This window comes from Nanorana parkeri, unplaced genomic scaffold (genome assembly GCF_000935625.1).
Source record: "Nanorana parkeri isolate BGI_ZX_2015 unplaced genomic scaffold, ASM93562v1 scaffold438, whole genome shotgun sequence".
In the NCBI taxonomy this organism is placed as follows: domain Eukaryota; kingdom Metazoa; phylum Chordata; class Amphibia; order Anura; family Dicroglossidae; genus Nanorana; species Nanorana parkeri.
Genome location: NW_017306706.1, coordinates 404,859 through 422,164, shown reverse-complemented (window position 1 = coordinate 422,164; position 17,306 = coordinate 404,859). Strand labels below are relative to the sequence as shown.

General features: G+C 41.0%; 1 protein-coding gene across 1 annotated transcript in view; it reads right to left on the bottom strand.

Moving 5' to 3' along the window:
* LOC108790014 (potassium channel subfamily T member 2-like) overlaps positions 1–17,306 on the bottom strand; it is a 424,109-nt gene that overhangs the window by 121,139 nt on the left and 285,664 nt on the right. Inside the window, exon 20 of the mRNA XM_018560180.1 lies at positions 7,081–7,152. Coding sequence (XP_018415682.1) covers positions 7,081–7,152 — 72 coding nt within the window. The remainder of the gene's footprint in view (positions 1–7,080; positions 7,153–17,306) is intronic.

Below are 17,306 nucleotides of genomic sequence, written 5' to 3'. Positions count from 1 at the left end.
GGGGGGGGGGGGTGAACCCCCCTATCCCCCCCCTTATCTACGCCCCTGGCCACACACTGTGGTAGATGTAGTTGAATTTATGTGTGCTTACTGTATGTACAGTGTTTACCAGTTTTACCTACTCTGTTCTCTTAATAAACCCACAAGATCTATTCACACAGTCTGGTTTATTGAAATATATGGGAGTTAGCTGCATGCCAAGATGCACATAAGCCACATGACAACATTTAGAAAGGACAAAACAGGGGGATTGAGGTGCACTTAGCAACGCAGTGATTTTGATTCACTATTATGCAATGATGTGCTGCAAACAAAGAGCAGCTATGCCTGTATCAGCAACAACGTAAACATAAATAAATAGCAACATTAAAAATAAAAAAATCAATGAAGACAACAAAATAACCCTGCAAAACCCCAATAAAAATGCATTAGGTGGGGTAGGCAACTAAACAGCACTATGTATAGCACTGTGTAGCTCTGAGTATACCATTGAATAGCAATGAATATTAGTCTAATATTAGTTTGATATAGATAGACTATCTATCCTCAAAATCACTCTGGCTGCTATTACCATCTACTCCAAGTCTCCACACACACTGACAAAAGGCTGCTGGAAACTCTGACTTTTATAGGGACATAGACTGGTACATAAGAAAACCACTATGATTTGCCCTTCTAAGCCACTTGACCACAGTTCCAAGATGTGTCTAATTGGTTGCTATGGCTGAAAACAATTGCATTAGTTTGCTGTTTTTTTAAGCTGGAAACTACTTCAGATTGGGTCAAACTATGGTCAATCCAAACCCAAAGTTCATACCTAGTTTTAATCCAGTCATTCACTATCTTAAATGAAAAAAAAGAAATGCCTTTAGATATACTTGATTACATGGGCTGAAGTAAGCCTGTGTATTTCAAACATTAATTGCAGGGTATGAGCTGGTTCATTTCATCTTTGTTTCACTGTAGTTAATCTGGCTTAGTATCACTTAAGCTCACTGCACTTCACACCTCACACATGTCACATTTTACAATATCAGCCCTTAAATTGCATGTTTCATTCAGTAGCTCCCCAAATACCTTCTCACTACCTAACTGAGATATTGACGCATAGCCTTACCCTGTGGTTTATAAACGTTAGCATGCAGTGCAAATGTTCAGTAAAAATAACAGCGCTGAAATGTATTTGTCCTAAAAAATCATTCAGTGAAGAACTATATGAGTTTAAATAAAATGACTGTAGTAGCTAAAAGGTGCTATGCAAACACAGGAAGCAGCCAAATAGCAGGTCTTGTTCTGCGTGAATGACTAGAACATGTAAGCCTGGCAGAAGGATTATTTTATCTTGCTTAATTAAAGCAACTAAATGCCTTGCACTGCTGCTTTTTTATATTGTTTCTATCTCATAGATAGTTTATTTTATATAGAATTGCAGGCATCTGCTGTATATGTTTTGATGTTACTTATGTGATGCAGTTTAAAAATATGTAACCTCCATGACATATTCTATACTAACTAACTCATTAAACACTTCAGTAGAATTGCTAAGTGTAGGGATATTTAAATTTGCATCAGTATGTGAAAAGCTGATGAGTATGTTAAAGAATTCTTCATGGTAAACATTATATATCACTTCTCAGCTTAATTCATATTCTGCTGTGTTATGCTGTTCAGCATTCACATGGGTACCCATTTCTCGCAGTGATTTTGGTTGTATTTTATCTTCATTGGTGGTGCAGCACATATAATGCAGTTTCAGCTGTCACGTACATCAACAAATCTCCTGTGCTAGAACTACCTCTACTGTCTAGAAATATTTCTGCAATTAAAGTTACAGCACATACTAAAAAAATTAAACAATAAAGCTTATAGTATGCCTGACAATTTTAATAGTATGCTTAGCAGTTTGTGCCAGGTGTAAAACAACTGACCAGCAGATTGCATTTTAAGTATAAAAATATATTACATTTTCATAAAAGACATATCCATAAAGCTGAAATGTATATTTCCAAAACAGAAACTCTTAACACTAATAATTAATTACGAACTTGATTGATGGACTTGTGTATTTAGTAAAGATATGCAAATGTACAATTCTGGGAGCCTGATTTTCTAGAGTAGGAAAGATAGTAATAGTGAGGTGCTTCCGTGTTCACTTCAAATAACCAATCATGTGAAGGAGAAGCTTAGTTTTTTCAATTCCTGTGTCTTCGCTGCCAGTGCCAGCTCCCATTAGCGGCGAACTTTCCGGGTGGAGGAGAAGAGAAAACAGACAGCGATCGCCGCTGCCGAAGCGGCAGAAGTCCCCCCGCCCCCCTGTGCTCCGGACGGCTCCCGAGTCCCTCAACAGGTCGCCGTCGTCTCCAGGATGACGCCGCCGTTGCTCCGCCTCCTGCAGCCCTCGCTTCTTTACATGCGGTCTGAGCGGCCAGGGGAACCAGGGGCGGGGCCACTTACGTCACTCACTGACGTAGGACGTAGCCAAGGACGAGACAGTGAGACTGTCACTGAGACTGCACAGGCCAGCGCCGCTGTGGCCGGCGGGGACTCGTCCTTCAGATGCCGTCTGCAGAGGCAGCCCACACTGGTCTCGATCGGACGGCCGGAGCCGAAATTATGCCGGGGCGGCCGACTGTCACTGTCAATTTTCCGCCCTGTTCCCTGGCGCCGCAAGGCAAGTGCCCATGTTGCCTTGCGCTAGCGCCGGCCCTGAGTCTACTTTGTTGCTCTTCTCCTAGCTTCACAGTTTTCTAAAATAGGGCCCTTATGTTTTTCTTGTTAAATAAAAGTGCATTTACTTTTTTTAATCAGATTATTTTGATTACGTTTTTTATCATTAACAAACACTTTACAAACAAAAAGTACCCCTCCCTCCCAACTGTATATAATACATTCTGCCCTGTCCGGTGTGGTCATAAGTGTTTGGTCTGCCTGTGTGGGTACCTGCGCAGGTGTGGGGTCACCTGTGCCGGTATCCCTGACACCCTTTCAGGTTGCACCAATCAAAATCTAATCTGTGACTTGTATCATTTTTGTGGAAGGCCCCTTCAATGGTCTTTTCCATTGGTGGCAGATATGCCTCTGCTATCCGTTGCAGCTGTGCTACCCTTGGTAGACAAGCAGGAAGCAGAAGTAGCACCACCACCGCTAGAGATGCTGGCCTACCTTGTTGCACGTGTGTTATCAGAAAGGATGTTCAGCGCAGCTGGAGGGATGGGGATAAGCAGACACATTTGCCTGTCTACAGGCAATGATGACCACCTTAATTTTATCTAAATGAACCATGATTGGCTCTCAGATGCTTCCACACCTACTAACAGCTTCCACTGCTTAGCTGCCATATTCAGCCTATTCTCTTAGTCTGTGACTGAGCAAATATTTACTAAATTTACAGTACATACAGTCCCCGCTAAGTGGCAGTGGTAATGGTACTGCTTCTGCTTCAGTATTTCTCTCACTACAGCATATCAATAATAATTCTGATTTCTAAATGAATGGTGCTATCAGATTTGTTTTGCCATCTGTATCCTATTGGTTAGATTTACCTACATTTCCTGTCCGATAGCCACAACAGGAAGTGAGAGGAAATTCCTCCAAAGTGAGGGAAATCCCTGGTGGTCAGGAGCTCCATCAGCATTAGTGTCCCCATTAGAAGATGTTTCATGTATTCCTGTTCTGATAATAACTCAAAATTTGGGATTTTCTTTCCCTTTCAGTGACAATGGTCACCAGGACAAATAGAGAGGGTGAATGCCATGCCATGAAAACGGGATGCTATGAGCTACTTTTTAACCCCAGAGGGCTGACGATCTAATTTTTGGTTAATGTGACATTCTTTGGGAAGCAGACCAATACACAACTAATATTGTTTCTTAAACTAACACCAATTGAGGCTCATACTACACGAGAAAGCCTTTTGACTTACATTTCTTTAACAATGTTGTTTGGGGTGCTGTTGATGCAGTGTACAAAGAAAGGCATATAAAAAATGTTGACATATAGTGCAAAGAATGAGCTACCACCATATAGTGCCACTGTTGGGAATCCAAGAAACAATCCATATGTCACGCTCGAGCGGGCTGTTCTTTTGCTTTGGATCACAGCTGCGGAGTATCCGCATGCCAATACAGGCAATACAGGCAATAAGCCTTGTAGAAGTAGGTGGTTCAGGGTTGGATCCATGAAAACACTCTATAATGTAGCAGAGTGAGTGCAGAACCCATGTACATCATACACCATCATTAACATAAGGATGTTCACTTGCGCTGCCGTATTTGAGTCATACCACAGACGTACGCAGTGCGCTTTAAGGAAATAGTAACAACTGAATGTAAATAATGGTAACAGAAAACTGAAACACAGTAGAAATTATACCCCGGGGTCTGAGGGGATATGTAGTCTCGCAATACAGACCCCTCTATGAGGTTGCGAGGTGTCAGGTAGTTCTGGTATGGATTAGGTTACAAGCAGACAGGAGTATAGTGCAATATTTACATGCATTGGTTTACTACCTAGATAACCAGTAGTCTACACAAGTTCTATGGATGAGGATGCAAGCTAACACAGTCCCCTTAATTCAGTATGCGGATGCAGAGAAAACTAATTATGAGCATGAATAAGTTTTAGTCAAGCCACAGTCAACACGAGTTACTTGCAGTTTAGGAGTATGCAGAAAACAGGAACCATCTGCAGGAGTATGACAGTGGATCAATGTGGCAGCAATATGACAGAGGATCAAACTGGGGGGAAGATGTCAGTGGCAGCGGGCATCTGTTGGTAAGGCTCCTGGCCGTCTAAACTCAATTCAGGATGGAGAGCGGTGCAGGGATGGAGGGAGCTATTGCTCAACATTCCACATTGATAGAACACCGAGCAATTGAATCTCCCGCCGTCTTATCGGCAGAGGGGCGAGATATGGGCGGAGTTACGTGCGGTTGTCGGCGTCTCTCTCCTGAAGCGAGCAGACGCTGCTGAAGGGGGTGGCACCGTGGTGCCTGGCCAGACGGCTGCGGGGTGAGTCTCTGACACCATAGTAATTCCATAACAGTGTGTGCAGCATTCAGTGACTCCACAAAGTTGTAAATTGAAGAATTTGCATCATTTCCATATTGCCCTAAAAGTGGCATAAAATGGCTCCACATTTTTCCCTTTTAATTAAATAGCAACATGTTCCTCACACATGTGGTTGGCTTCCTATGTAATTTTGCAGCATTTGTCTGCTGTAGTTGCCCTCTAGAGGTATAAAAAAAACGCCATTGACTTTAGTTGGGTTCCAATAGGATATGTTTCAAATCCTGAACATTTTGCCATGTTTGGCAAAATTGCCCACAAATTGAACAGAGGCATATTTGAGCAATACTTGTTTCAAAGCAGCCCAATTTTTGCAGTATGACCATCTCAAAATGAAGTTAGATAATATTAAACATATGTACAGCTACCCATAAAGAAGCCACCCTTGCACCTAGACCTGACTGGCCACTGACTTCTGAAAACCATTTCAATTGGCTTTATTTAGCAGGAAAGCCCTGTAAAAGGAATAGGGCTAGGCAAAAATAACAAAGTAGAGTATCAGTACAGTGAAGAACACAATTACCAGCAACTCTCTCAACAAACAAATGGTAGCACAGAAGCAATCAGACTTTGAGAAAAAAGGGCCAAGTGGCCTCTCACCAAACCAGAACAAAGGTGAAGTCATTTTCCTGTTGATGTCAGTTCCAGGATTACTCTCTCACTCAGGGTGGTAGTGGGGTAGAAAACAATTGCAGCCCCTGGGTGGAGGCAGATAGATGATGATCCCCATTTGGGTTTTTATGCCCTATGATACTCAGCCACTGAAACTCTGCAAAAATGGTCTCTGCAACTCATCAGACTGGAATGGCAGAATAATGGAATGGCAGGACACTCTGTAACAGCAGGTCTCTGGAACAATAGTGGCACTTTGGAACAACAGTAGCACTCTGGAACAGCAGTAGCACTAAACGCGTGTTTTTTTGGAACACAGTCTCTGCAGCAGTAACACAGGAAAAAATAACACAGCAAAACATGACCTTGCAGGATCCTTTAGAACACTCACTCCAGAATTAGCATGGCAGCCACATGTTCTCCAAGTAGCAGAATCCTCTGTAGTTCTCCAGGCTGCAGACAATCTCTAGTAGCAGTGGGTTGTATCAAACCTGAGTCCTTCTGTACCATAGCTTGAGGCAATCTCTTGCAGCCATCAAATGGTCTATCCCACAGCAGTATAGTATAGCACATACCCTGGACTCCTGGCACTCTTAGCTCTAGCCACAATACACAGCAGTCATTCAGCTCTCTCCACTGCATAACCACCCTTTATCTCTCTCTGTGCTCAATCCTTCAAATATGCTCCCGCAGACAGACACACCCAGGCTCCCCTGTATTCTGTTGGGTACCTGACTTCACAAGGGAATACTTCCATCTTTTTGGATGCAGAACATCAGCCTGTGTGTCTTGCAGCTGCATGTGTCTCTCACTCTGTCCTCCTGGGTCTGGGAGGGGATGCCATTACACGGGCTGTTCTGCACCAACCCAAGTCCCCCTGACCCCGGTTGCTAGTGGAAGGCTTGCCCAGTCTGCAGCTGCAGCCAATGAAGATCCTTTCTTGCCTCTCCCTTCAGCTGTCCATCAAGCAGGGAGAGAGCCAGCGCAACCTTAAGAGAGCAATAATCTGCTGGTCGGCTGAAAGTGTAGCCAGCCATCTGGAGGGTGCTACACATATAACGAGAACAGTGCAAATCCCACTCATGGCTGTCCTATATTTTCTCCACCACACCTATGTGAGAACAGTGCCTGCAGCAACCAATACGATCCTGGCTGTAATTTTGAAGTGGTTAGTATGCAGAACAATTATATTAAAAATAAATACATAGGTACATACATACACACATACACCCTACTGGGAGCTCATGTGACTCTCAATTAATTTATAATACATTTGTAAAATTCAAAAGTACATGTTAAAACTTTTTTTACTTTTAGTAATAGTCTTCATGCAAAGCACACAGCTAAAAAACAGCAAACATAGACAACACATAACACAATGGGTTAAGTTGATGTACCTACTTGTCAATGCAGCCCACCATGTAGTACACCATTGGGAACCAGCAAATTGCATCCAAGAAGTGCATATCTGGCCTAACAAAAGAATTATAAGAGAATAATTAAATAATTATTAGAAAAAGTTAACACATGATACATAGAAGCAAAAATATGACTGATAGTAACAATTAACTTCACAAATGGGCACTATTTTCCTAATCATTTTTCTATATTTTATATGAATAGCTCTAAGCTGTCTTGTTCCAGTGGTGCAGTACTGATTTTTAAACCCTCTAAAAGGCGTGAGGCTTAGCAAGACTGATGTGATTTTGACCACACGGCTGCACATTGGTGGAGACTAAAGCTAGGTTATGAGGAGGGGATTTAGATGTGCTATTTTTTATTTTAACATCACGTTCATCCCTGTATGTCTTTCCAAGTGAGATAAGGAGTGCTTAGGACCACCACAATTGCTTACTATCATGAACACGGATTTTCGCACTGACACATTAAACAGGAAATTACATTTACTTTAATAGATCACCCAGGCATTACAGAGACAAGCTAGAGAAGCAAAGTCATTGCAAAACTTAGCTCATAGTCTCACAGCTCTCCAATTTGATGTCATGTTAACTAAAGCTCCAAGGTTAGGTGATTTGACATTCAGCAGCTCTACAATATGGGTTCCACTATCAGTCTTCACTGCTGATATCAACACCCAATTCAGGCAGCTCAAGGGTAGGTATTTGGTAACTGTAATTTACTTTCCAGCTTCCCTAATACCTGGGCAATCACTTCAATTAAATTGGAGCTGACTTGAGGTTTTTTTAGATTCATTGTACGTACTTTTTAGGTGGTTATTAACTTTCTAAAGTAAGCCATACACAGCATATAATGCATTAGCCACAAGTACAATGTGCTTGCCAATGCATTTATGAATAATGGTATACTTCCCTGCAAGCTCTTTTCTTATTATTGACATTATACAAACAATGAAGAGTAAATCAAGCAAAGTTTGGCTCGGTTAGCTGGACGTTCGCCAAACACTGAAAAAATATGCAAAGCCCTAACATAACACCTGAACCCCACTGATGTAAACTTTCTACTTTTTCTTTCATTTTATATGGCCAGTTTGCAAGCTTTCATTAAAAAAGGGTCATGGTTAGCTAGGCATGGGGGACATATTTATGCAAAAAAATAAAATAAAATGCTGCTCAGCGAAGAGCTGGTCTTTTATTTGTGACCTATAGAGCAGCATTACATATACACAATTCCTTTACATAACATGCATGGGGATGCATTAACTTGCTTGAAAAGTTGCACACTTGTACTGCTGCCAAATTGACATTTAGAAAGAAAAAAGAAATATTGCCATTAAATGACATTTCCTGGACAGCTTCATTGGGTTTGTAACAAAATTGTTGTGGAGTATCCCCCCCAAATCCATACAAACCTTATCCAGGCATACAACCAGGAAAGGGGGGGGGCAGCGAGCATGCACCCACCCCTTCTGAACCATACTACATAACATCCTCTCAACATTGGGAAGGTACCTTGGAGGGGGAGAAAAGCTTCCCCCATGCAAGGTACCTTGTCTCCATGTTGATGCAGACAAGTGCATCATCACTATATCCCTGGCCCAGTGATGTGGGGTTCCACAAGGGAAACTTATCAGAATCTGGAAGCTTCCTTTAAGATAAGCCAGATAAGTCCCCCAGATGTCTGTACCTCTCCCTATGTAAGTGAGAAAGGGGTACTGAGTACCCCTGTTACTCATTAACAAACAATTAAAAAAGTAAATATACACACAAGTGCTGTAAAAAGTACTGTAAAAAGCCTAGGGCATCAGGCTGGTGGTGAGGAGCAGACAGGGTCATCAGTGGGGGGTAGTCAATGTCATAGATAGGGGGGTACAGACAGTACTTTCATGAGGGGAGGGCTGAAAGGTAAGCTGAACAGGAGTTGACTGCGTCTCTGTCAGGTGGGCTTTACTGGGCCCCATGAATACTAATGCTTGTCCCATCAACATGCTGACAAGGTCCATTGCCAGGGTGGGCTCCTATGGCAAGGCACCCTGCAAATGGCCCCAGATATCTACCCACATATGTAAATAAGTTGGGGTTATATAGTACCCCTTGTCACTCATTCACAGAATAAAAAATTAAAAGTAAAAAAAAACACACACTGTATCTAAAAGTCCCAACAATGTCCCAAGATGTAAACACTATGTCAGTCATGATAAACAATGCCCTGACAACCCACAAACATGACAACCCTTGCCACAATGATCTTCTCCCATTGTAAATGACTGTTGGATGATGAATGTCAAAAATCTGGCGAGGGGTGCTGGCTGACTTCATTGACTATACATGTAACACGAGCTGTTGGACGGGAAGCTCTCATTTAGTCATGAGTGGGCAAAAAGGCTAAAACTGACCATGTGGTTTGCCAATTCGGTGAACTGGGAACAAGCTGAGTTTAGATTTAACTCATGGTCAACCTGAGCCCAAAGGTTATCCACAAGTCTATAATAAATAATTTTTGTTGTCTAGCTGCTCTACCTACTTTCTCCTCTGTCCTCTGTCTGCCTCTAGCTCTCTCATTTCTTTCTGATACAGAGTCAGACTCTCACCATATAAAATTCAACCTCCATGAAAACATAAGATTTATACTGTATATGTATCTACTGCAAAATTGCTGAAGTTATTTATAAACTGTGATATCTGTAATCATGTGTAATACTAATTTCTTTATTACATCCTTATAATCCCCTGCAATTGTCACATCAGAGTAATGGAGGGAGGGGTCTTCTCTGGCTTATTAGGAGTCTTGGCTACAAAAAAAAATGAGTGAAGCACCAAAACTGATACCAGTATCGGCATCAGCGCCTATACCGAGCATTTGCATGAGTACTCGTGCAAATGCCCCAATACCGAAAACCGATACAGGCACTTTAATTTATGTAAATAAAGTGGCTGCCCTAGGTCCTGAATTTGCTGGTGACATCATGACCCACACATCTCTCCCTCCTGAGACCCTCTGCACATGTCCATCTGAGACATCAGGCCGGCACCCGGAGCAGAGTGGCAGCACAGAGTGCTCTATGTACAGGTATGGTGCTCGCAAAACTTCACCTGAACTCCACAGCTACTTAAGAAATATTGCCTGCTGTTTCTGCCCTGTGCTTTATTCTGCATTACTATATAATGTATTGCGGGGATTTGTAGTCCTCTATAGTTGATGGTATTCTGCACTGTTGTATACTGAATTGCTGGGATTTGTAGTCCTCTATAGTTGATGGTATTCTGCATTGTTGTATAATGTATTGCTGAGATATGTACTCCTCTATAGCTGGTAGTATTATGCATTGCTATATACTGTCTGTGCTCAATCTGGAAAAAATGGTATAGGTGCATCCGCAGCTCTAGGTGGTAAAGGTATTACTTGGCCTGCCATGAAGGCTCATGGGATGTTTATGGAGTTAAGGTTGCAACCTCATATAGAAATAATTACTGACAGAAAAGACAATTGTCAAGCTCTGCAGACTTCAGTGAAAATGAAAAGTGTTATAGGTATTGACTGTCCAAAATAGCAGGTTGGGAAGATAATGTTTTATTAGGATTTAATTCTGATCATGCTAGCTAATATTAAATAAAGTAGTTTTATTTATTATTATATAGATGCATATACAGTACATAATAATAAAATAATATACAACTGAATCCCATAATCTTAAAATATTGCTGGCATATACTGTGATGCTATCTGAGGCTGTGTTCAGTGTTTATTTTTATAGTAACAGCAAAATCCCTGATTATGTCAAAACAGGTTTATTCATTTTACTGCCACAGTTAAACAAACCCATCATGCAATCATCAGCATCTTTATCTGGTGTCCAGTGTTCTGTGCACATATGCTTATGCACCTACTGCTGAATCATAATTACCCATCTGAGTTTGAATGTACCCCAGGAGGCTAGCAATAAAGCAATCCAATGTTAAGCTCCAATAAGTAGGAAGCCTGAAAGGCAAGGTCACCATATTTTGTATTGCACAGGAACAGACTGTGCAGTAACTGTGATAGGAGCAATTTTACCAGATCTGTTAAAACTAACCAAGCATAAATACAGTTTGTAAAGGTACAATGACTTTCTGACTAGGATGATCTTGTGGAAATATCACTGTATTATGTGTACTCATGTCAAACGATTATAACTGACATTTCTGATGTGTGAAATGTGTGAAATGCAACCACACAGGTCAGCTTAGTGTAACAATAAACTTTAAAAGAACTATAGACTGTGAAATCAAAATACACCAAAAGAGGCATGAACAGAACTGGAAAATACAGTGGTGGACAAAATAATGAAAACAGCACATTACTCAACTCAGAAATCAAAATAGTAATAGCTAGCTATTAGTTAGTGCCACTGTAGCTTGTGCATCACTTAAAAAAACTACAAAATTATTCAATGTGTCAAGATAAAAAGTCTGAAAAATAATGATGCCACAATACAGCCTACCACAAAACTGAAACAACATTTTTGTGATGCAGTCTCAACAGAAAGTATACCTTATGAGTTTCAGATAGTTGGAATTGATTACCATTCTTTTCTTTGTAAATCAGCACACAGAGATCCATATCCTGGTGTAAACAACAACAAATGTGGACCTCCTGAGTAATGGAAAACTGTATTTTCCTATATCTAAGTGGGTATACATTTGGAGAAAGTAAAAGGATTGCTACTATTTACAATGTATATTATAATGCCGGTGAATCCATAATAGAATGGAAAGCCACCTTGCTGAAGTCAGGTCTAAAGATTGCTCTGCATGATTTTATGACAGGTAAGGAATATGAGGCCCTCTAGGGAACCAGTTGTACCCTATGCAGTAAACAGTGAGCACTCATTATGTTCTCATGTTGCAGTTTATTGATGTTTCACTATGGTGTCTTCTACACTTTCTTCAAATCATCCAATTGAAATAATGTTATACTTCTGTAAAAGTACAAGTAAGATGTGCAGGAGGCTCCAAGGCACTTCATGCTGGATATTAATTAGTCATAAAATAGCTTCTTAGAACCATCTGAAAAACATGTTAACCCAGTCACTGAAATCTGTAATTTCAATAGCAATCTTAAATCTTACTAAAGCCCATCTCTGGGTACAAAATAACCACAATTCCACCCCTTCTCATCCACCCTGCACATCACTTTTTTCTTACTTTGTAAAGCAAGATATGCCCGCCTAAGTATGCCATTCAGGTTTTTCATCAGGGACTGGTTGTCCAGTGCTACCGATGTACCAGCACTGGCCAGTCCCTGATTGTCACTGCAGGGATTTCTCTCTTGGTTCCTGAGGGGAGCCCTGCAGCTGGACAGCCAATAGGATGTGTCCACATCACACAAGCAGTGACATGGGCTCCTAAAGAAGGAACTGGATGTTTGTAAGCAGAGGAAGAGAGAAGGCTTGGGACTAGAGTGACCATGAATTTAGGTGAGTAAAAATACATTTCTTTGGTACTGATTACTTATAAGTGGTGGGGGTAAGGGGATAAGATTTAAATCTGGAGATTTTATTTAATTAATAACTGATGATCCTGCCAGCAAGAGGACATTTTTAATGATTGAGGATTGGTATCAAATGTACTAGAGACAGAGTACAGGCAGCTGTTACAGTAGTGTAAAATTTTCCAGCAGCAGGACCATTTCTAAATAGCAATGCTAAGTCCAGCACAAAATATGTCAGAGCCTCTTGCAAGTTCTACTTATGCGGCAATTAATTAAGAAAAAAATTATTTAAACTGGAGGATTGTTGTGTGAAAGTTCATTCTTTGTTGGTTATATGCACAGGATCTGAACTAGCTGTTCTGGCACAATCTCTTCATCTTTGGTGCTATTTGGCTTGCAGCACCATGAGTGACCATTCTACTATTGATTGTTCATAGTGGTTTTGTAGATCTGGGAGCAGCCTTATAATAGCCCTACTGAGAGGGTTCTAACAGTATTCCTGTGCATTGAAGCAGCAATAGTGCTAAAATCTCAAAGTGAAATACATAGACACCTGTCTAAGTGCAGCCTGTAATGCCAAAGCAAGTGTCGGAGCTCCAACTCTGACTCAAGATTTGAATATTGCAAAGGCCTAATTTTTAATTGTTTACATTAATTAAAAGGCTTGCTTATTTTACACTACAGTGCGACGTGTCGCCGGGGGAAGTGACGTCCTCCGTTCTTCACAGCGCGTCCCCGTGAGTATTTTCATTGCCCGATGTACAGTACACTGTTCAGTACTGTACATCGGCAACGCTATACAGTACTGTACTAATGCAGTACAGTACTGTATAGAGTTCCTCACTTAACGACCAATTCGTTTAACGACCTGGTCGTAGGAACGGAACTCGGTCGTTAAGTGAGGAATACCTGTATTCTGCCTCCATCCAAAGTAGTTTAAGGTCCAGGGTACAGATTTTACTTTGCTGAAAAAGTTAACAAGATATTATTTGTGTTTGTGTACATGCAGGCACCCTAGCAAAGTGTTGCATTGATTGTGTCTTTATCCACACTAGTGACTAGGCAGATAATGACAACTGCAGTCATGTTGAAGATGATAGTATACCCTTAACACTGATTCCTACCTGATGAGTTACCTGTGATCAGTTGCCATACCTGTGTAGTCAAAACACTACAATGTCTTCAACTGTCATTTCATTCTCCACAGGAATGAGTACAGAGATGAAGATCGCAGTGTTGTGATTTGGACTCTTTAGAAGACATATACAAACAATAAGGGCCTTGGCAACAAAAATATATCATATGACTTTGAAAAAATAAACAAAAAGGATAGTGGTGCTCAGTAAAGTTCCATGTGACGTACAGTAAAAGGGTTTTATAGTAGGTAGGGTTGCACCGATACCAATACTAGTATTGATACTAGCTGATACCGAGTTGCTCTGAGTTGCTCTGATACATACCCCTGATACCGGAACTTCCACTCAGAGAGATTTCCTCTGACTGGCAGTGGCATGAGGGAACATGGAGCCGGCTTCCCAGCCAATCAGGAAGCCAGGCGGTGTGTAATGACTCGCGGCCGGGCTTCCTGATTGGCAGGGAAGTTGACTCCATGCTGTTTGGCCGGCTCCATGCTGATTGGCCGGGAAGCCAGATTCCCAGCCAATCAGCATTGAGCCAGTCAATCCTCATGCTGCAAAAGAACATGCTTTATCTTACTTTTCCATGGTGATTGTTGTAAAATGCTGGAACTTCACTGCTCCTCTGCCATAGTAGGCATTTGAATCTTAGGGATCATCTTATACCTGTGTCCCCTGTTGCATACTGTGGTTTCTCCTGCCAGCTGGTACAGTATGTCTTGTATTGATTAAGAATTACAGCACACAGTGGTGGTGGGGGGAAATTATTTTAGACACCTGGAAGTATTGACTATATGCAGTGGCCAGAGAGCAGTGAACCAGTGGCACTTCAACACAATGGCCATTGGAAAGGTGAATGAAAAGCATATTATTTCGCATTTGGCATGGACATCGCATATTAGGTTGGACTTGATGGACTAATGTCTTTATTCAACCTCAAATACTATGTAACTATATATGTGACCATGGTAACTAGAGTTGGGCTTGAATATCGCAAGTTCGTGTGTTTGTCAAACACACGAACTATAAGGGCGTTCGGTGGTCTGTTTGAACGCTGAATGCCCCACAAGGCAATGCGCCTTGTGAAGCCCTAATTGGCTAAAGGCTTGCACTTGACCACAGGTCAGGAGCAAGATTTTGCCTAACCAGGGCTCAGTACTCTGTAAGAGCCATGATTGGGCAAAGGCATGATGTCTTTGCCCAATCACGGCTTACCTGTCAGTTGACGTGAAACTGTACAATTGTTTATGTTTTGCCAGCATCTGTCAAAATGCCATTATGCGACGGGTGTTCGTTTTTAAAAAATATATATATTTTTTAATTGTTTTCTTTTTTATTTCATCGAATTGTCGTTGTCGTGGACAATGCTGGATGTTGTGATTGACCCTGGATTACGTTGGTGGATCCATTTTTTTGTTTGGGGGGAGGGGGGGGTTAACAATAAAGGACTTGTCAAAATCCTTTATTGTGTTTTTTTTTTTCAATTAAAGGATTTTTTCCAAAAGTCTGTTTGTTTTATTTTAATTTTTTAACCCTTTAGTGGATGGGTGCCCCTTACTCATTTACAAGGGGGGGGCACATCTGGGAGCATCTTTATTAAAGGGGTAGCCTGATGTGAATAAGCCCCCTGCCCGCACCCACACAACCAACACCCCAGGGCTTGTGGGGCCCTTGTCCCCATCGGCACGGGGACAAGGTGCTTTTCCAGGGATGACCCTGAAAAAAGCACCCTCCCAGTGCCGAGGGCATGTGGCCTGGTATGGCAGGAAGGGGGGCCTTTCTGGCCCTGCCAGGCCTGTGCTCGGTTCAGGGATCTGGTATGGAATTTCAGGGGGGACCCCACGTCTTTCCCCCCTCATTTTTGGGGCGGGGTTCCTCCTTAAAATTCCTACCAGACCTTAAGGGCCTGGTAGGGACTTTAAGGGGGAACCCCACACACTTTTTTTTAGTTTTTTTATATGGGGTCCCTCCTCAATATTCCTACCAGACCTTAAGGGTCTGGTATAACTTTTGGGGGGAACCCCACGCTTTGTTTTAAAGAATTTTTTCATTTTTATTGTTACTCTTTAAGTGATGTTAAAATCACTCTTCCTTTAAAAACTGTATTTTTTAAAAAGTTTTTCTTTTTATTGATTCGTGTCCCCCAGAGCAGTACCCAGATCCCCATACGCATTTTATGGCCAATAACTTGCATATAAGCCCTGTTAAAGGGACAAGTTCTACCTCCATAGACTTGCATTGAGTTTAAGTTCAAATTCAACCTATTTGGATGCTCTAAAGTTCGAATTCGAACCGAACGCGGCTCATCACTAATGGTGACAGGATTACTTCATTAACTGTGTGTTGAGGAATAGTCAGTGTTTCAATGCTATACTCTGGTCACATCTGAAAAGAGTGGTACGTGGTTTCCTTCTACTTTCATTTGTACAGGTAAAAAAATCCAGTAGTGAAAGCTGAAGTCACAGTCTCACTGACAATTACCATGTGCTGTAAGCGAGGCTGATTATTTGGTAGGGTTTGTTGTATGCAAGCAGCACTCACAGGAATATGGCACAATTCCAAGTGAAAATAATATAACTAACAAGAAGAATGAGAGGATTTTGAATATAGCACCCAAGAAAGATTATATATTCAAAGATCCTGTCAGAAATGACAGCACCTTAATATTGGAAAATTGATTTGGCTACATTCACCCCCCCCCCCTTTTTTTCTTCTTTTTAATGATTTAAAATAGTTGAAATATTATGTTTAACAGACACATTATTCCCAAGTCCATTTTCATAGTCTTGTTTCTGAAAATACACATGATAACCTGAAATAATAAACCTATTTTAACATGGTAATATCCACAGACACTGTGTGTCGTTTTCTGTGACTGACACTATGTTTAAGGCAATTCTTTGCAAAGCTATTACACAAATGGCTGCATTTCAGAAAAAAAGGCCATTAAAAACCTAGGAAAGAACCCTTTCAAATGGAATGAATACATTTCCTACAGTCACATTTAAAATAGAAAAAAAAATGCGTAGGATGTTTATTAGATTTCCTGATTATAATATTTTGCAGTTTCTCCATTTAACAGACACTCTGTTAAAAAAAAAGCAGACTGCAATTTAACTTTTAATATTTGCACAGAAATGGACAATAACAAAAAACACCAATGTACTTCTCATTTTCAAAAATGATTTTCCAATACATTTATATTTATAAATAGGTTTGCGTTTAAACACTGTATGCATTTGAATCTGAACAAGTACTGTACCTTTTACTGCATCGGGGACCATGCAAGTAAACAATGCATTGCAATCTACACAAGTTTGCAGAGTCCCATTGCTGTGCTCAGGCTATCAGTGATAGTAGCTGATATAGGTAAAGCTTTTGCCATTTTGTGATCATTGTCATAGGAGAGTGATTACCTTGCACCCTTTTTCATTTTACAATAAAACCAAAAAGGGCATGCTGTTACACTATGCTAGAACACGTTGCAACAATTTTTGGGGAAAAAAAAGGATCTATCTATCTATCTATCTATCTATCTATCTATCTATCTATCTATCTATCTATCTATCTATCTATCTATCTATCTATCTATCTAACACCTAG